We start from the raw sequence: 21,263 nt of genomic DNA, 5'->3' as shown, positions 1-21,263 counted from the left end.
TCCAATCCATCAACCAACCAATCTAGATCAGGCCGAAAGGTAGTGAGCCCATGGCCCAACTAAGAGTCTCCTAGGGGCTAGGTCTGGGTGGATCTGTGTCACTCTCACATCTTCTGGTGACGTAACAGCATGATCGAATAATATCGATAATGCTTTTCAAATATATAAACCATATCGTCTCAAAACGAAAATTGAAAAAAGTAGAATATGTATATAAATATAAAGAATATGAATATCAGATTGGATCCACAGTAACTTCGACTCTCGTTCATGTCATCATCTGTATGTCAGAACTAAACTGATTGGATTCGGTCCACAAATCATAATGAGGTAAGACGTTTTAAGAAGGTCTCAATTATGAAATTTTGGATTGGATTCAGGTCTAAATACCAGCTCTAATTCGAAACACACACACACACACAGAGGGGGAAAAGATTACCATAATAGCCTCAGTTCTCCGATTCATCGAACCTGGACACCTTCGGCTGTATAAACTGACGACCAGCTCTCTTGCTCTCCTCCCAGTTATATCGTTCGCTCTCCGCATCGGTCCAGAATCTCTCTCTATATTCCTCATCCCGCATAATATGTGCGATGGCTCCGGGGATAGATGAGGAAATATTGGAGCAGCTTCGGAGGAGGAACATGGAGTTGGAGAGGGAGGTGAGGGAAGTAAAGGAGAGGGAGGAAGGCGTGAGGAGGGAGCTGGTGCGGACGCGCGAGCAGCTCCGTGCAGTGGAAGAAGCGGAGGAGCGACTCTGCTTCGAATTCGGAGAACTCGAAGCGGAGGCGGTCGAGCAAGCACGCGCCTACGAGCTCCGGATTAAGGCGCTGAGCGAGAAGCTCGCTGCAGCGCACGGGACGAACTCGATTGTGAATAGAATTACGTGTGAAGTGTGAGCGATCGATGTAGCTAGTTTCATATCTAGTTCTTTCGTGTTGTTTTTTTTTCCTTTGTCTTTCTGGTCTATAGATATTGATGGGTGTTACTTAAGCTTATCAGATATGTGAGCGTTGTTACTGTTGCTTATAGTATGAACCGAAGCTTGACCTGGTAAGATATGTATAGTATGAAGTATGAAGCAAGGAAATTAAAGCTAATTCCAGGGAACTTTAAGACTATAATTTGTAAGCAGATAAATGCAATCAAATTAATTGCAGCTTTGTTTTTACATTTAATCAATAGCTTGCATTAGTAGATTAGAGCTCTCGAAAATCATCTCGTATCAAGGAATATAGAAATTTTAGCAAACGCGATCTTCCACAAACTTATTTAGTCTAAGTAAACCGTCAAAAGATTGTGTTATAATTTACTTCAATAGGCGTGTACAATGGAAAATGATGTGGAATAATAAATAACGATTAAACAAGCGTGCATTGAGTATAAAAGATTCGGAAAGCGATAGCCCTTACCATAACCTTTTCTTTTAATGCCTGGGTAGTGTTACATTTGCAATCAACAACGACAGCCACTGAACACTACTATTCGTCATATGTAGATCAAGGTAAATAAATACAAGTTGTTTTCAAAAAGACAAAAAAGGTGGTGGTGGCATCCAATAATCGATGGCGTAACCGAGCCGGTACGGGTGACATCCGGCGTGTGCCAAGCACGTGAGTAGTGCAAGAGAATTTAAATGGAGTGCAGCGTTACAACCTGTAAAGCCTGTGCTAAGCACGTGAGAACTTGGTTCTACAAAGAGATGGGATATCATTCTCCACGCTGGCCGTGTCAATCGATGGACATGAAATTAAGATGTTAGGAAGGCAAACTGTAAAATACGAGAATTTCTAGTTTACCTAAATCAATTTATTGACAGGAGGACCAATACATACCTCTGGAAGAAGCAGTATTGAAATCTGGAAATTTATATGCGCAGTGTGCATATCCAATTTTCAGCATTACATCAGATGATTCAGATCATCTCAATATCCTGTCAGGACAATTGAATCCAACACGGATGACAACAAATTAAATCCCTGCAGTGATAAATTTGGAGGATGTATAAAACCTCACGTAGTATCCTTGTGTGAGATCTTCATGTTCAGAATCAGCAAAAGAAGCTTGACAGGACTGGGGATTTTGAAACAGACCAGATGGAGATTTGAAAACTAAAGAATCGCGGAAAAAGCAGTTTGAGATGTAACTTTATGTATATGTTGTAGCAAGATTTCTCTCCATGCATAAGTCGAATGAATCTGCTAGATGTAGTTATCTGAAGTTTCATCAGGGAATGTAAAGCCTGCGCTTTCATCTCCTCAGTTGCTGACTTCTAGTGTCTGTCAATTTAATTCTCAACTTGAGGTTACCAGCTTGGACTAGTATCACTCCTTTAGATGTTTCCACTTTTAACACTGTTGCTTGCTTATTCAGAGAAGCAACATGCACTATATCACCAATCTCAGGAATTCTAGTTTGTTCCTCTGAAAAAGAAGATTAAAAAAAATGACATGTTACCATCAATCAATAGCAGAAAGCATGCCAATATTTTGCAAGAAACACCGGTCATTATGTATATATTGCTACTGAAAACTTCAAAGTATCATTATTTCCATCAACGATGACCGTGCTGGCGGCGTACCAGCACATGGCACAAGGGGTGCCACACGGCACCCCTCCTAGCAGCGCTTCACTGAAGACACTTTGTCGTCGTCGTCGTTCGCCGTCGCCGCCGACCTCGCCACTGCCCGTCTTGCCCCAGGTCGTTGATCGGGACGCGGATGCCCTAGCCCTTGCTGGCTTGAGGAGGGAAATGACTCGAGTGGGTTGGGTCGTCGGATCGATTTTGAATAAAAACTTAAAGTTGCAGATCCGCCGCCGCCGACGACAAAGCGCTACTAGTTTCCCTCATCTTTTTCTCTTCCTCTTGCGTGCTGTGCCATGGCATGGCCATCCATGATTGCCATTATATTTTATCAAAATATTAAAATTGCCACTAAAATCTTTTTGACTCTTTTAGAATTTCTATTATGGTTATTTTTAATGAAATATTCTAACATATTGTTGTTAAGGTTAACAATATATATATATATATATATATATGACTAAAATATCATTGTTTAGAGTGTGAAGTATTTACCACTGATTTGTCTTGCATAAAAAAAGTTATTTTCCTGGTTCTATAATATTAGGTAAATACTAAATATGTTTTCAACTATTTTAAACAATTTCTGCAAGAGCAAAACAATCTTTTTTAAATCTAAATTTAATTTTAATCATAATAGTTAAATTTAACTAATGAAATGACATTTTTGAAAGAGCACAATAATTTTAGTGTTACTTATAATATTTTACAGAATTTAGTGATAATTATGATATTTTGAAAGTTTTTGGTGGATATTATGTAAAATCCCATAAAAATGATGTAGCTTAATTCTGACCTGCAACAGCATTGCTAATATCTTTCTGTCTTGCCCTGTCTGTTGGAACACTACTTGGCTGTTGCTGCTTGATGTTTTCAGTGGAGTTCTTCATGTTGCTTTCCATGTCCCCATTTTCCGAAGCTTTTTCTGCTATTGCACTTTCACGGTACTGTTGCATTTTACTGCGAAGGATGGAACGTGCTATAGCTGCACTATCTGATACTGCTTTGACCTTTCTCTTTTTTTGAAGAACAACATGATCTGAGATCTTCAGCTTTGCCAGTGATAAACTTTCACGAAGCTTCTTTGACGACCTGATATAATATAAACATGCTGAATAAAACTTGTATTCATATACAAGTTGCAAGGTAGCAAACATTGACTTGAAATTTGTGTTTCCCTAGTATTCCAGCCCCAAGTATGAAGATTTCTCCCACTTTCCACACCATTTTTGCCTTTTATGTGGCAACATATACATATGTATATTCAGACCAGTAACTTCTAGTTTGATGACTTCCCCAGATAGGAACAAGATCTTTAGATATGTTAAAACTTTCCAGGTCTAAGGACCTGAACTCAAGAAAACATACTTTGAATGCAGTGCATTCTGAAACTTTACAGAGACTTAGGTCAACCAAGATGATAGACTGTTTGTGGAGCCCTTATTATGAATCAATTCGACTACTAGGGGATAAAAGTCAGTTATGAAGCCAGATCAATTGGATAGTATCCAACCAAATTCACTCCTTTTTAAAGAGTTATTTACAAGTTCAAAGAAAACCAAGAAATTGGGATTCATGTGCCAATGGTGCAGTACTCATGGGATGAAGTTTGGTTAGCTAATGCATGTGAGCATGTCAAGGGCAGGTGGAATATGGAACGCAGAACCTTTATGTGAAAATTAAGCTAGGAAGAGACATCACGGGATCCTAATAAATATTTTGACAATTCTTTTAGTAAATATGTTAAAAGGCTGTGCTTTTACATAGCTTCCTGCTGAGTTTGAAACATTAATCATGTTAGGTACTGCATAACAATGAAGTAGCATAAGTAGGAAAAGACACGTGAATCAACCAAAAATAATATAGTAGAACCTTCAAGAACGGGTATAAATGAATAAAATGGTACTGTGGTGATGACATTTGCCTATGCTCCTATGATTATATATTTTCAATGGTCAATATTGTTCATGAAAATACTTACACTGACTGGGCAGGTCAACACCAATTATAAACAACAAGACAACTAAACTCATTCTGACCATGATACCATGTTTTTCATCAATTTATTTTCCTAGACCATATTCATTAATGCAAGTAAGATTCAAGAAAAATTATCCTCACATAAGATGTTGTTGTGCTTCTTGAAGAGTTTGCTGGAAATTTTGCTTAAATCTCTCCATGTCAATTATAACCTGCACATGATTTCATCAAAAACACATTATTGAATTGGTTATAATTTGGTTTCGAAAAACTAAGAATCAGTTTAGTTGACCTATTTCACACTATCACACCAATCTATTTTTCAGATGAAGAAATACAAAAGAAACCTCTTTTGGAGTAAATTTGATTTGTTTTTGCTAGCCATCCTTCTATTATGATAAACTCATCCATATTTTGTAACAATAAAACACCTTGAAAAGGCCCATCCGTTATTGGATATCTATGAACCTTTTTTTTTCCTAATGCTTTTATGATTGTATGCTACACATAGAGCTTGAGATGTCAATATGGTATTTTGGATATTACCTGCATCAATGATCAGGGCTTGTTTGAACCTTTAGACCCTTTTTGTACATATATGTTCATCATATTGAAGATATTGAGAGAACCTAATTTCCACATTAAAGGTATAAGTGAAATTAACTACCCATGTGATATGTTGCTGGTCCGCTAATGTTGTTTATAACTTCCTATACCATTGGATTTTCCATGCTAAGAACTATTAGTTCTCCTACCATTTCATTTCGAGGTAACAAAAAGGAAAATGACTAAGCATCACTTTTTCACCTTTCTTGTTAGAATCAAGGGCGTATATTAATCCAAGAAATATTTCTTCCAATAAGCAAATATATATTTCAATGTTGTGTAATCTAGTATTTTGTGATCTTAAAACCAAGGATAACCGTGCCAACTGGCACATGTGCGTCCTAGTAGTGTCGGTCTCTCTGCCGATGTGGAGTCATTTTTTAAAAAAATTTCTATTTCCGTCGATCATTATCAAATCAACTTTATCAATTTTATTAACAAATACGATATGACATGTGTAACCCATTGTTTTTACTTTTTTTTTAATTCCATCAATCAACTTTAATATTATGTGTTCAATTATATAATAAAATATTTAATTATATTATAGAGTATTTAATTATTAATATTAGTTTTAATAAATAAATTCAATCATATTATGTGTTGAATAATATGTGTATTTGAATATTGCTTTATCTTTGATAAAATAGATCATTTACAAAAAATAATCTAAAAATAAACCACTGTAATGTAGGTTTTAATGTATATATTTAAACTAAAATCTAAAGATTGATATGCCGAAGACCTAAAAACATCTCTAAATATTCTAAATTTTTTATTAAAATTATGTTAAATCCATGCCACTAACACTCCCCACCTTGATGGTGGCACAACCATCATTGCTTAAATCTACTTATGCATGAATGCCAAAACTGACTTATACTAACTGAAAATAGATAAATTTGTATTTAACACACCGCATTTCCACGTAATTATGATTTATACCCTACATTTTTAATATTTGCAAGTCACACCTTATGTTTTACTATATAATTGTAGAGCACACCCTGTGTTTAGATTTATTAACTAAACTTAACCAATTTCCTAACTTATTATCTACACTAAGGACATTATCAAATATTCTTACCAAATATAAACCCACCTTCACACCAAGAGATTCATTTTCTCTACAACCTAACACACAATAACCATTAAATAATAAAATGCATAAACACATAGAACTCAAGACTAGAATTGACACATTGTTTTATACAATTAATTTAATTTTAAAGAACTGAATTATGGTTCTCAAGAAATTTGAATTTCCTAATAAACAATAGAAGAGAGGGTTGAGAGCCCCAATTTCCTTCTTCTAGCTTTAAGATTTTAACCAATTGAGAAGTATCACATACCCTAGAACAAGAGGGGCATTTTAGGCATTTTAGTGGACAAATAGTTTGAAAATAGATAGAATATTCTCATTTTATGTCATCTTCCCAAATGTTTGTTAGTGTTAACCTAACCATTTCTAAAGGCAAGCGCACAAGCTATAGAACTCCCGCGCTTGCTTGAGCTTGGCCTGTGTTAGAGGGAAAGATTAACAAAGCGGAAAAAGACAGAGGGAGGACGTGTTTCCAAATATTTGGTAAAAATGCAGGGTCCAATTTGCAAATATTAAATATGTAGGAAGTAAACTGTAAATACATGAAAAGGTAGTTTCTTAAATACAAATTTCCCTTGAAAAAAATTACGGAACAAAAGGTCCTTGAAGCAATGAAGGTTAATGATATTGCGAATGGACAAAACAAGCATCATCTACTTGGTGAAGGCAAGAGGTAGCGAAGCTAGGACTTATGAGTTATCAAAAAGCATTCAAAGAAAAGATGTGAGTTGGCAGGTAAGATGTACATAGTCTTATCCTCATTACCAAAGAGCTTGCTCCACGACTTAAATCCATGAACTCTTGGATGCAAGAGGTAAGCATTATATGAAATTATTTACTATACAGATAATACAGGCCTCATAATTTCATGTGGAACTCTCACAAAGTAGATTGTTAGAAATTCAAAGATAAGAAACAATTCAGATACATTTACCTCATTAATTTCAGCACTAGCTGTTCCATGGAGCTTTCGTGCACTTTCCAGTATCATATGGGGCAAACCTAATCTTTCAGCAACATTAATTGCATTTGAACGTCCTGCAATACAGAATTAGCAGAACCATCATTATATGTTAGGTGAAAGCAGTAAAATACAAACAACAATGTTAGACCAGGTATGTTCAATGCGACAATCCAGATAAAAAGCATAAATTTTGTGTACAGAAAATGAGATCTAACAAAAAAACTACACAGAAATAGCAGTGCGCTATGCAAAGCCTATAATTTCTTAGAGATCAACTGTCTTCCACATTCAGATAGAATCAAATTGAAAAGCAAATAATGAAGACTTGAAGGTTTGAAAAAGGTTTGCCTTGTTATCATAACAAATTTGGTGATTTGATATAAAGTAATCGTTTGGATCTCACATTTGGTATGTCCTGTCAATTTGTATCTTCATTTTGTACATGTTCGGCTATTAAAACCCTGTTCTTTGTTTGAATAAATGCTCATTGAAAGCAAGAAAATAAGGGAAGGCATAAGTTATAAGATTATCATACTAGTCGATATGGTTGGCAAGGTCAAGTTATGCAGTACCAGATATAGTCACATCTGGGTCTCAGTATGCAGGAATAAATTAATGATGATCAAACTCAGATGAAAAGACAGAAGAAGAACCTGGTACTCCCCATAGTATCTTAAAAGTTGGTTTTAAGCTCTCTTCATCAAATTCCACGCATGCATTCTCAAATTCACTATTGCTGTGGCAAAAAATTCATTGAAACCATGAATTTGGGTTCAGGTTTGAACCCCCAACGAGAAGTAAAACCCTAGTAGACATGTATAAAATTCTCAAAATTTCCACACATTTGTGCATATCTTGCACTAATAATGAATAAAATATCTCCTGTTTTCCACAGCTGTAACAAGCTTGTATGTAGCAGTGGGCATGAAAATATTCTAAACCTGTATTTCAGTGTTTTAAGTTCTCCATGATGAGTTGTAACTATTGTGAGAAAGGACCCCGTTTCAGCAAAAGATTCTAAAAGTGACATCCCCAAGGCAGCTCCTTCAAGTGGATTTGTTCCTGCTCCAACCTATGAGAATAGAATATTCAACGAATAGTATCAGTCAGTTGCAAAATAAAATAATAAATGCTTTTTATATGATGACTACCTGTAACTTGCAAACAGCTTGTCAACAATAGGGCCCATCTATACCCCCAAAAATCATTTTATGCTTCTTCTAAAGCTTATGAAGGCACAAGGTTCCTATATTTAGACATGACCAACTGGATAGATCTGCTTAAATCAGTAAGAGAGGTTCCTGATGGTAGAATAATGCTGTAACTCAAGTAAAGAACATCCACTGCAGTCTGCAGAACATGGCATGGTAGACTAAGAAATTAATTTTCTCTCATGCAAACAGTCCTAGCAAGATATTCTTCTTAGTTATTGCAATTCATTCATTATTATCTTATAAGCTAAATGTTTTCTCATGAACAACAATGCAAGCAAGATATTCTTTCTTACTTCTTGCAACTTATTTGCTTATTCTGTTATATGAGAACGCATAGCCTATGAGGACGAACATGGAGTAATGATGTAAAATAAATATAAACCATCTGGATGCCCTTACAATTTTTTTCAGTCGGAACGTGCTAGAAAAGGTCCAAATGATTTATGAGGCTATAGCAATTTGCACTTTTAGACCCTCTACAGTAGCCTCAGAAGTTAAAAATGATAGAACAGCATCCTATGCTTAATTCTAACTGGAAATTCATTTAAGTCTTACAAATTCTATTAATGAGGAAAGTACCTCATATGCAAATGTACAAGGCGGCACATCTCACGGTGGCAATGATAGTTGACATCATGAGAGTTCCTTGTATGCAATATTTAAGTGTCAATTGTATTTATCATATAATTAGTGTATATTACATCTTCGCATAAATAGTTACCAACTACAAGTCTACAACAAATATTCCCTAACTATGCACAGATAACCTAGGAACAAATCTAATACAACTACTAGAATAGCCTTACACCATTTACAGTTGTCTTCTAAAGTCTAAAGATTCCACAGAATGGATAAAATAGCACTTGTTGTTGCAGATTATCAACACCTACAGAAATTGGAAACACAAGCACGTAATGATGGACATCCTAAAAATGAGAAAAATAATCCTTCAACATCACAGTGGACAAACGTGCAGAAATTTATTCAAGATTAGAACATCCATATAGTTGAGTTTTACGTATTCCATCTTTAACAAATACCCGATAAACTTTAACTTCCAGCAATAAATTCTAGGGAAGCATCCAAATGAGGATTTTGACAGCTTATTCTGATGGAATTAACTCAACAGAAAAGAGGCTTCTAACTACATAAACCAAATCATGGACACAATTCTAAGTCATTCTATTAATTCAGAATCCCACACGATGTTTTACCTACAATTGTCTGATTTGTGAAATATGTGTTATTAATCTAGAAAGAGATAAGGTACAAAAAACAAGCATAGTTTACATAGCACCATAACAACTGGCCAGACAATATAAGGATAAACTAAAAGATGGATTAACACATGATACTCACTTCATCTAAAAGCACCAGCGACTTAGATGTTGAGCGTGTACGTATGACCTACAAAAGAAATTAAGAACATGAAATGATTTACATTAAAGTACAAAATTTTCAATCATATCAGGTACTATCATGCCTACGATTACATATTGCTATGTATTTTAACCCAACAAGCACTCACTTTGTGAAACTATAAATGTTTATCAACCTAAGCTTTTTAGTACGAAATACTAATGGACGGAAAAAATAGTTATATACAGTTGTCTTCTTCAATTTTGTGGAGATATTATATACTCTTCATGAGGACTTTTGATCTACAAAATAATGTGTCAACTGTCAAGCATATGAGATCTCCTTCCCACAAGATGTGCTTCTAATTTTATTTTAATTGAAGCTACAATTTGGACTGTTTTACTTGTCTAATGTATTCTATTACAAGTAAGGCATATCAATTTTGCATGACCTTGAACCAGAGAAGTATGATTTTTATCATTCTACCAGATAAGAACACCCTATTATAGGTAATTCTATATGCCAAGAAAAATGTTAAAACTCATGCAAACATTATGGAAGTACATTAAGCCAGATATTAACATATCTTCTTTGATGCATGATGTGAAGCTCCTCAATTGCATCAACTTGGTGAACACATGTGAAATTTTTTTAAAAAAAATTACATAGATCATTACAAGAGAAATTTGCAAGATTACCAGCTTTGAACAAACAATAATTTTTTAACAGAGAAAGAGACAGTTAATTTTATACCCATAAAGAATTCATGGTTGCACAAAAGAATACATAATGATTGTCAATCTGACCACAAAATATATTTACTAATACACATAAGTAAGATATAAAAGTCGTAAAACCTACACCAATCTGCTTTAGATGGCCAGAAAAGGTAGATAATGACTGGGTCAAAGACTGCTCATCTCCAATATCAGCATAAATTGCATCAAACCACGGGATTTTAACAGGCTCAGATGCTAGGACATATATACCTGCATAATCCATGAGATCAGACCAGATGACAGTCTTTAACATTACCCCTCAAAACTAATAACAAATTTCAAATGTACAGTTTGTTATTGAAATACTTACAAGACTTATAAAATATTACAACTCAAGATGAGAAGATAACAAAATATAACACTTACAATGATCACTGATTGAACTGTTTAAGTTTTAAGTACTAACAGAAAGTAAATACTCCAAAGTATAACTAAACAAGCAAGAACCAAATTAGATGAAAGATCAAAGAACAATTGGAAATAAGGAATCTTAGTTCGACTCTATTAACTCCATAGAATGGACCAAGTATATATGTAAAGGATGAAAATTAGCAGGATAAAGACAATAGATGCATCAAGGATGGTCGTGCCTGTGGCATGGCACATGCCGTGACACTTAATGTCTGGGCCACAAGAGTATAGGCTCCACCGCCGAGTCCATGCAAAAGAGGGAGTGAGAAAAGGGAGAAAGGGAGAGGGAGATTACCATGCCGCCTTTGTCGACAATCACCATAGTTGTCAGCCTGTCACCCTTCTTTCTCTCCTCATCAGTGCCCCTAGGTGGAGGTAGAGATCGGAGAAGATTATGGGAAATGATAACAGATCAACAAATTAGAAGGATCCACAATATATATCCTTCTACCTTGACCCATTAAGAGCTTTTAAAAGCTCTCTCTTCAATCTTCGTTAGGGCACGGGAGAGAAACAAAGAGAAGGGTGATGGTTTCGCATTGACACTCTCCATTGTTACTCACCTCCTCTATCCGTTTTGCTCGATCCTAAGAGGTGAGAAGAGGTATTTTGTTTGTGCCATGTACTAGTATTGTGTCGGCACAACCATCATCAAGGATAAGTAGACACAGGCACAGTACTAAGCACAGTGCACATTGTAACCCTAGTCATGCAAACAAAATGCTGCTAGCATGCTTACATGGAGCTTAGTGGATTCACAGTGTTAAGTGCATTATGTTTCGGTTATCATGTCATACAAATCCCTTCCAACTAATTAGATATTACTGGTTAGTTGTAAGAGCTACTTCTAAAGAAAATTGTAAATACATTTAAATTACATGCATATTTCTAGGCTCTGGCCTTTTACCAAGACGTGCAAGTTTGTCGTATTAGAATAACATATACTGAGTAATCAAACATCACCTTATAACTACAACATTATATGGCATATAAGTGGATAAGGAAATAAAACCTGTAGATGCAATATAATAGAGAGATAACCTCTCAACTAATATTACTATAATTTTTGTATTCATATATATATTTGTCAAAGTTCATTCTTTCTTTCAATTGATCAAAGATTTGCATCAAATTTAGAGGAATTGAAACGGGATGAAGCATTAAAAGATTTAATTTATAAAATTGGCCCTTTCAATAGTCATCAATTAACTAATTTAGTTATCTCGCTTAGGGTTTAGCACAATCTTACTCTCCCCTCTTTTAGAGGGCTTTCCTCTCACCGCCACTAGCGACTTAGGGAAAGACCTTCTCCTTCTCAGTTTCTCTTCCCTTCCTCCTCAAAATATTACTATATCTATTTTTTATTCATATACAAATGACATTCTATCAGCACCCTGATATTTGCCAAAGTTCATTCTTTCCTTTCAATTGATCAAAGATTTGCATCAAATTTAGAGGAATTGAAAAGGGATGAAGCATTAAAGAATTTAATTTATAAAATTGGCCATTTAGTAGTAATTAATTAACTTATTTAGTTAGCTCCGGTAGGGTTTGGAGCATGCTTATTCTCCCCTCTCTCTCAGACGGCTTTTCTCTTGCCACCACTACCGAGTTTCTCCCCTCCTTTTCTCTTTCCTTCTCCTTTCCTCCTCTAAGCTTCCCTCTCTTCTCTCTTCTCTTTTTTCCCCTTATCGTCTTTGTTTGTCTCTCTCTCGTCGTTGCCATCCTCTACCTTGCTTCCATCGCCCCTCCCTTGCCTACCACCACTGTCCCCTCCTATTATGCAGCCACAATCCCCTCTCTCATCTGCTGCCGCCCTTTCCTCCTCTACCTCCTCCACCTTCCATCTCTCTCTCTCTCTCTCATGTTTTTTTTTCTATATGGAATTTTTTTTTGTTTCTTGCAAACTCTTGGCAATTGTGTTTTAATTTGATGGTTTTAGTTAGTTGGTCAAGTCAGCTATGACCAGCTTTGTGATGCCATGCATGAATAGATTCTTAAATCAAAGGAAACATAAGAGGAGGATTTCATCCATGGCCGTTGGCGCAGACCGCCTGCAGTTGTCTGCAACCTCCCTCCTCGCTATTGACTACAGCTACTCCCTTTTCGCCATTAATTGCAATGGCTCTCCCTTTGTGCATTTAACCTCTTCCCCTCCTAGCTCCTCCTTTCCCCACTGACGACGATAGAGGGTGTTAGGCCTTTTGTTATTCAATTAGTCTATGCCTTTTGTTTTTCTGTTTTAATGGTATGTTTGTTTTGTTATTGAGAATTCTTCTCCGGTCTTAGGAGATCATAGAGTTGTGTACCTATAACTGCCGGATCACGACAAAGCCCCAGGTTAATCTTAAGTCCTTTCCCCACCGCCAACAATAGAGGGTGTTCGGTCGGCCTTTTGTTATTTGATTAGTCTGTGTCTTTTGTTTTTCTATTTTTATGGTATGTTTGTGTTGGATTATTCTCCAATCTTTGGAGATCATAGAGTTGTGTACCTATAATTGTCGAATCACGACAGAACTGTAGGCTAATCTTAAGTCCTTTTCGTCTGTGTATCTAACAAGGCTATACTTTCTAATGTATTTTATTTATGCCCTAGGGCTTGATATCTTGTTTTCCTTTGTCATGACGTTTATTGTTGTAACCAAGTAAAGGACTAGTGTCAAAAAGTCGTCGCTCTATCCCCTTCTCATATAGTATATCAATCCATTTTTAAGGTTGAATAAAATTTGTGCCTATGAACTAGTTATTTATGCTTCACTTTTTGCTTCCCTTAATTCTGATAAACAATTTAGGGGGATCATTATTTCTTCAATTTGATTTGATGTGTCAGCCTAAATATCTAGATATTCTAACAAAATGGTCCATTAAAAGGGTAGATCTATAGGATGTGCACTTCAATATTAAATAATCCAGGTTAATTAAGACTAATATTTTATAGATTTTCAAAATTCTTATAAACAAGTAGGAGGGAAATTTTTGACTCAAAATAGCATCCAATTTTTTAGAAACTTGTAAGAAATACTAGGATTGATTTATTAGACCTACCCTTGAATGATAACCGCCTTCACATATAAATTACAATTTTCCTTATTTCTAAATCTCTGATAAAATAATCTTGGATACATTCATTCTTTGCTACATTATATAACACAAGCATTGTATACCTTTCTCAGATTTGATTTGGAGTTGTTTATGCTATTGGAAACTGGGAAGTGATTACCAAGCTCATGACCAGCTTAGGCCTTTAAAAGACACTTGTATCAATAACCCCCACGAGCCCTCCCCTCACCAGCCCATATGGCGGCCCCATGCCCAACCAACATAAAATTTTGTTGTTGGAGTAAAAGTAATAGTATATTAAAAAGTAAACTCTGAAAATAATGACCTGTTTTAGCCATTAAAGATGCTAGACCAACTGTCTTCAAGCTGATTGTCTTGCCTCCTGTGTTGGGACCAGTTATAACAAGAACATTAATTTTCCCAGAAACCATAAAATCGACAGGTATTGGATGATCTTTTTCCAATTGAGAAATCTGAAAACAAAAATATTCTCAATTAGTATATCACTATATTGTATACCAATTCAAGCAGATCAATTATAAGCAACTTACAGAATAAATATGAATGGAATTAACTAGATAACTAGATATTATCCTACCAAAAATTTACCCTGAGTTTCATGGATTCGAGATGTGATTTAATGTCATCGTCTGCAGAGATGTTCTTACCATGCATATTCCTTCTCCTGATGTCCTACAAGTTTAAAGCTATTGCAAGAATTAGACAATTAACTCAGAGCAACTGAAGCGAATGTGCTGGGATTTATCATTATCCGCACAAATCAAGTAAGTATAATCTATGAACTGAGAAGTTCTTGAATATGGAAATTAGAACCTTTAAACGACTACACTGGCAAAGGGAAGCAAGGAGGACTGGCCAAACTTACAGAGGTAGCATTAACAAGGTCCTTTCTGGCATTAATTAAGTTCTCCCGATGCCGCTGAAGTAATAAAGGATGGTGTGCTTTAGGCATATATAGTTTCCACTGCCTTCGAGGGAGATGAGATAAAGAAGCAATATTGAAATTTTCACCAGCATAATTGTCACTTTTTGCTATTTCATCGTCATAGCTTGGCAAATATAAGTTTGGAAAGGTACCATTATACGCAATACTGAACTTTGCTCTGGCAGCAACCTACACTCCAAACAGAAAACTCTGAGAGAGCATTTCAGCAAGAACAAGGAGGATTAAGGATCTGTGTAAAACGAGAAGGTGCAGAACAATAATGCAAAGTACTGCTTCTACGAGATGAACTAAATCTGAAAATGTGCAAAGCAATATGATCTGTGCGATAGCAGGACACAAATATGCACGCGTATTGTACTCATTCTGTTTGCAGAAATTAGTTACTAAATGAATCAATGTATATATTTATGTGTGTAAGTTTAAGTTGTGCACACATTTAAGTATACTAGAGGTTGATAGGAAATATGACATATTTCAATGACCAACCGCATCCAATTGAATTATGGTATCCAACAAACTCCGGATTTCATCAATTTCTTCCAACATCTGTTAATTAGAAAAGGAAAATAATCAGAAAAGAAAATGGATCACATGTAAAGGAACTAAAAGAGCTATAAAAACGTGGACATACAAAACATTTTTAAACCTTATCAGTTAGTCCTGATAGCACATTTTCCTCAGCTTTGGCCACTAATATTCTTGCTTGTTGCAATTCATCATTCAGTGGAATAGCAGCAATTGGCTCTATCATACTTCCAACACCTGAACCACTATAATGCACAATGTATATCAATGATAACAACTCTTAGGCATTTCGAGTATATTATATGAAAACGTACATACATTTCAAGTTCACAAATTCAATGGAAACATGTAAAGGGAAAACATGTCTACATAATTGGTACATTAAACAAAAACATGATATAGACGTTAGCAAGAAAACATAGTATCTCCAGTTAATGATCTCCTCTAACAAATTCACCCTACACTCTCTGTCAGCTTTGACATCCTCCATATGGGCCTGCATGATTATCTTATGGTGCACAGGAAGGAACAAATTAGATATCATCATCGATACATATCCTTTAACTATGTGAGTTCATATAACATAAAACCGCTCCTACAGATAAGCATAACGTTAGGCACAAGTGACCATCAGATAAGCTCTGACATGTGCAGGATACTGTATCATATCCACATGACAAACCACGGATCATCATAGAACATTCTGCACATGTCAGAGCTTACCTGATACTCAGCATAATCGAGATCAAGATCCCATAGTACTACTTGGCATACCATGAGGAAAAAGAAAATATACTTCCTCAAAAGCTGTGCAACAAGAAAATTAAAAGCCAGACACAAGGTCGATAGTCATGAAGAACAATGCGTTAGAAGGACAACAGCGAGTTAAATGACAGTAGAAAATCTACAGAATTCCAAATTATACTATAGCTATAGTCCGTCAGTCCAGAGATGGGTTTTTTAATCATGTTGTTATAAAATTACTGACAAAAGAAGAAACAAAAACAGTTCAATCTGAAAGTTCCACTGTTACATATACATATACTTACTTTAAGGACAACAGCTGAAACTGTATATCAGAAGCAATATGTCATGCAAAAAAACAGAAAAAGGTAACATTCAATACACCTGGACAATAGTAGTCCATCAAAGCTTGCAGAATGATCTGCTAATGCCTTTATGCAGCATCTTCCATTAACAAGGCACACTTCCTGAAGATAAAAGATAAGAAATTTTACTACTTCAAGAACATAAATTTACAAGAGAGAATAAGATGGTATTACTTCAAGAACATAAATTTACAAGAGAGAATAAATTTACAACTGAAACCATACCGAAGAGGAAGCTCCATTCTTATCACTTCTAACCAACTTGTCCATTAGCTGAAATAACTGTAAGAGAAAAAATGTTTCATTAGTCATTGAAGAATGTGTGTAATAAATTTACTGAGCAATTTTCACAAGAATAGTTCTAAGTACACCATACTACTTAGGAATGTCAAAGAAGATCATCTCATACATTACTGGCTTCGAATGCAGAATCATCATAAAGCATAAATATTAATGCCAAGAAGTGTTAATTTATTTGTAACAAACTAATATAGTGTATATCAACTTTTCAACAAGCAATGGCAATCGTTTCCATAATAGGATGTTCAATGTTCAACAATGGTTGATGCAAATCAAATTGGCTACAGTACCAAAATCTAATCCTTCTAATATAAAGTTCTATTTAGAAGTTAAAGCCTTGTACCTTTCTTTCAAGGACACGAACTTGCTCTCGGGATCGTTTTAAATCAGAACTCTGAAAGGACAACATACAATTTGCAGCTTCAGCTAAAATTAAAAGAATGCTTGATTCTTAGCTAGCAAAAGTAAGCAACAGAAAGTACAGAAAAAATAGCACTTGAAACAAACAAAGATATACAGCTGCAAAGATTTGTCAACTAACCATTTACTTGCAGTGTTGCGCAATATGATATTGTGTACTTCAGCACGATAATTTCTTTAAGAGAAATTATGTTTAAAAAACTAAGTTCTGATTAATAAATAGATTGTGCTCCTTTTATATCCTAATCAGATTATGCATGATAAAATCACTCCTTTACCTTACATATAACTGGTACTTGAAAAGAAAATTACCACTCTGTTGAGCTGTTTCAGTAATTATAGCAGATTGAAACGAAGGACGGACTCTGCTAAGGAAATCTAGTGATAACATCAATAGATTAAGAGTAGAACTGTATATTACTTAAAACTGATTACAGTTGCTTTTATTTCTGAAGATGTGTTAGTCTAAATGCATTTCAAACTGCAACCACCTCTTCCCAACACCCCACACAAAGGAGAAAAAGAAGACATATAATAACATTAATAACGATAATAATAATATAATATTTACCCACTGATAAATGGTTAATCATACTATGATCAATAAGAGTAAGATTATTCATGATGTAGTCAATTGAAATGATCAAGATGCAAGTTGCAAGCGTAAAGCATTTATTGTCCACCGCACTGTAGATAACTACTCGTTCTTTGGGTAAATTGGTGTCATGATCAAGCAAATAAAGAATGAATGTGGTAACTCCTCAGTTAAAGATTTCGGTTTGTACTCCTAGATTAGCACATTAAGATAAGATGGGCACTCAGTATTTTACCAATATTGTCCAATACATGTTTTAAGCTTTAACAGAGTTACACTTAGTGCAACACTTCACAAGATAACCAAAGCCCTACTCGCTCTTATCCAGATTTATAGCCCATTCGACAGCTCAAACTGCATCATCATTCTGGCTTTAATTGTTCAACAATGCTTAAAGTATTTCAATATTAACAGTTAACAATGAAAGTGCAACCCAGCAATCCATGCTTGTCTTCATACTCTGTTCGCAACATAAGGTTTTTCCCTTAGTGTCCAATGCACTAGGTCTTCCTACATTGGTGGACATTATTGGCACTACAACAAGTATTCTCCAGAAACAGGATATAACAAACAGAAGCTACAATTAAGTAAGATAGGTCTTTGGCTCATATCAACTACATGAACTTCTAGTCAAGATATTATGTTATACTTTGACTAGCTAATCCAGCATTGATCCTACATAACCTGAACATGAGCAATCAGGGAGTAAAGAATATTGAAAAGCAGGTGTTAAGGGCCAAACCGCGCTATCTTTGACAGAGCCATCTTCATCTATCACCTGCTGTACCAACTTGACAAATGATCTATTAATGACAATATTTAGTATCTGCAGGAAGTTGGGAGAAGGAAGAGTTTACTGTGATTGGATGATGTAATGAAAAATCACAAATATTATCATGGAAAAGTATACAATAAATTACCAGTTGCGAAAGAGGCATAAAACGGTTATACCATTCTGCACCCTCCTTCAAGGCAGTTTTCAGAGTTATTTGCAAGCATTCTGCAAACTGTATGAGGCAGACAACAGCCATTGCTTCTGATCCATCTAAGGAAAAGCCTCTACAGGCACGGTCTATTGCTGATTTGACCTTTTAGGAGACATCACAGACAGCATTAGCATTTCAAGAGCACAATAACAAACCTAAATAAAAGAAATTAATTGAAAATTGGCGCACAAACGAACAGTAAAGAGAAACATGACCAGAATTTGTAATTCATGGAAGACAGCTATATCAATAATAATAAGCCCGGTCAACATGGTGTAAAAGACTGAAAGAAATAGATTATCGAAATCAAGAATAAGTTAAAAGAACAGTCCTATGATTTAAATGATTCTCTCTTCTAGATCACGCTTTCTTATATCACCTTTATCAGAATATGCTTCGTATCTCGCTTGCAGGAAAAGGACAAAATAAGTAGTAAGTTATTTTTGCAATTATTGATCAAGGAACTCACCAAGACCGTGTCCACACCGGTGAAGTCCACGCCGCCGGCTCCATAATTGATCAGCTCTACGGCCGCCGCCGTCTCCTCCAATAACTTCTTGCTCTCCTCATAGCTCAAACCCTCCACGTCCCACAGCATCTCCTGAGGCATCCAAGAACCAATCGAAGTGAAGATCCATCCCAAGAAGAGAGGCAGAGTAATCACGAAGGGCAAGAACTGGGGAGATACCTTCGTCGCTTCTCGGCCGAGGACGGTGCCGGCGAAGGAGGACACGGCGTCGCAGACCTTGTCCCATTCAAGGAGCTTGAGGCTGTCGGAGACGACGGAGGAGGTGGCGGCGGAAGGGAGATAGAGAGCGCGGAGAGGGGCGAGACGAGGACGGAAGTGGGCGAAGGCAGTGGGAATTGGTAGGGAGTTGAAGCCAAGAACGGGGAGGAACATTAGAAGCCTCGCCGAGACGGGTAGAGTTTCAGGAGTGTGTGGAGACGCGGATGATTTGAAGGTGAGGCTACAGTTGTTGCAGATGTCCGGATTGCGAGTAAAATCTCGCTGGGGTTCAAAAATAAGAAATATCTATGAATATATAAAACTATCAATGACTATTCTATATCAATATCATGCGTTAGATAGTTATATTAGAACTATTTTCGTTAGAACTTACTGCATCGTAGTCATCAACAATGTTCTTTGTTACATTTTGAGAGTGGTTGACCATTAAAAATATATTTACCATGCTGATCCACCAGCCAAAATTATACTCGTCAGAACTTAGCTTACTACATCGTAGTCATCAACAATTTTCTTTGTTATATTTCGAGAATGGTCGATCGTTAAAAAATTATTTGCGATGCTGAGCCATAAACCAAACTAATTATTACAGGAGGCATACATATTTTAGCCAGCTCAAATACTATGTCATAGGTTCAGCACTTTTATAGAAGATAAAATTGCTAAAACGCTGAACTGTTGAGTAATTCACGTTAACTAGCCTAAGTTTTTTTCAGCACTTTCATCACTGTCATAATTCAGCACTTTGAAATTGATATCCCGAATTTTCTTTTTTCCAAATAAAATCACCGAACAATTTAATCGTTTTACTAATAATATAAGCAGTGAATAATTTAGCAATTTTCATCTAATAATGTGGCAGCTGACAAAAATTCACCTTTCATAATAAGTTTGCTTGTGGTGAACCAAAAACGGTAAAAAATAAAAATTATATGGACACCCATTTTGATCGAAAACTCACATTTTGAGGCAACACTGTCCATTATCTATGATAATAATTGTCAATCAGCTCAGAGGAATGGAATAAATTCGAACTATACAAAAAAATAGTGAAGAATAAAATTGATCGTGCTTAATAAAACAGACCAAAATTACGCATAGAATTTTCTAGTTAATGGTATACCAGTACAGTAGTGCTGTCAATTTCCTTTCTACTACCTTGTATGGAGATCTTTCCTGTGTCACAGAAACGATAAATTAGGCAAGTAAATAATAACATCATTTTTTTAAATACAACTAGACAATAAACCTCTTCTCAAAAACAAACCAAAAAAGAACAAAGAACAAAGAACAAAGAAAAGAGTAACTAGAAATATCAAGTTCGAACATAAGATATTCTTTCACACTATCTATGCCTATAGAATTATGGGGAAAAAAACAAAGAGTTCAAACAAACCATTGCACGCATACAAAACTGAACATCAATAATGATTCTACAAACTACCTTTTATACAAAATACTGTATAAAGACAAAGAAAATACTCTATGGATTGTTTTAAGACGAAATTATCAATGAAGTATACATCCTTACATGACACAAAATCTCGTGAGGG

At 35.6% G+C, this 21,263-nt stretch overlaps 1 protein-coding gene across 2 annotated transcripts; it reads right to left on the bottom strand.

Moving 5' to 3' along the window:
- Window positions 1-1,377: 1,377 nt before the first annotated feature.
- Window positions 1,378-20,875, bottom strand: LOC140784408 (uncharacterized). Of its 2 annotated transcripts, XM_073131805.1 has the most exons (22): window positions 20,834-20,875; window positions 19,651-19,971; window positions 19,432-19,563; window positions 18,897-19,064; window positions 18,719-18,802; window positions 17,305-17,355; window positions 16,887-16,943; window positions 16,681-16,763; window positions 15,674-15,797; window positions 15,514-15,573; window positions 14,947-15,195; window positions 14,670-14,753; window positions 14,386-14,533; window positions 10,672-10,799; window positions 9,811-9,858; window positions 8,179-8,309; window positions 7,891-7,973; window positions 7,208-7,311; window positions 4,707-4,777; window positions 3,382-3,677; window positions 1,837-2,424; window positions 1,378-1,723 (listed from the first exon to the last, which is right to left on the bottom strand). In XM_073131805.1, the coding sequence occupies exons 2-21, from the start codon at window positions 19,861-19,863 to the stop codon at window positions 2,252-2,254; spliced, it is 2,487 nt and encodes an 828-aa protein (XP_072987906.1). In that variant the 5' UTR covers window positions 19,864-19,971; window positions 20,834-20,875; the 3' UTR covers window positions 1,378-1,723; window positions 1,837-2,251. The 2 variants fall into 2 exon arrangements, with proteins under 2 accessions (XP_072987906.1, XP_072987907.1); XM_073131806.1 differs by lacking the exons at window positions 1,378-1,723; window positions 1,837-2,424; window positions 20,834-20,875 and adding an exon at window positions 2,583-2,874 and having other exon boundaries at window positions 19,651-20,028.
- Between the last annotated feature and the right edge of the window lie 388 nt (window positions 20,876-21,263).

The sequence above is a fragment of the Typha latifolia genome, chromosome 3, assembly GCF_019914945.1.
Source record: "Typha latifolia isolate L0001 chromosome 3, TyphaL0001v2, whole genome shotgun sequence".
NCBI lineage: Eukaryota > Viridiplantae > Streptophyta > Magnoliopsida > Poales > Typhaceae > Typha > Typha latifolia.
This window is presented reverse-complemented; position numbering and strand designations above follow the sequence as displayed.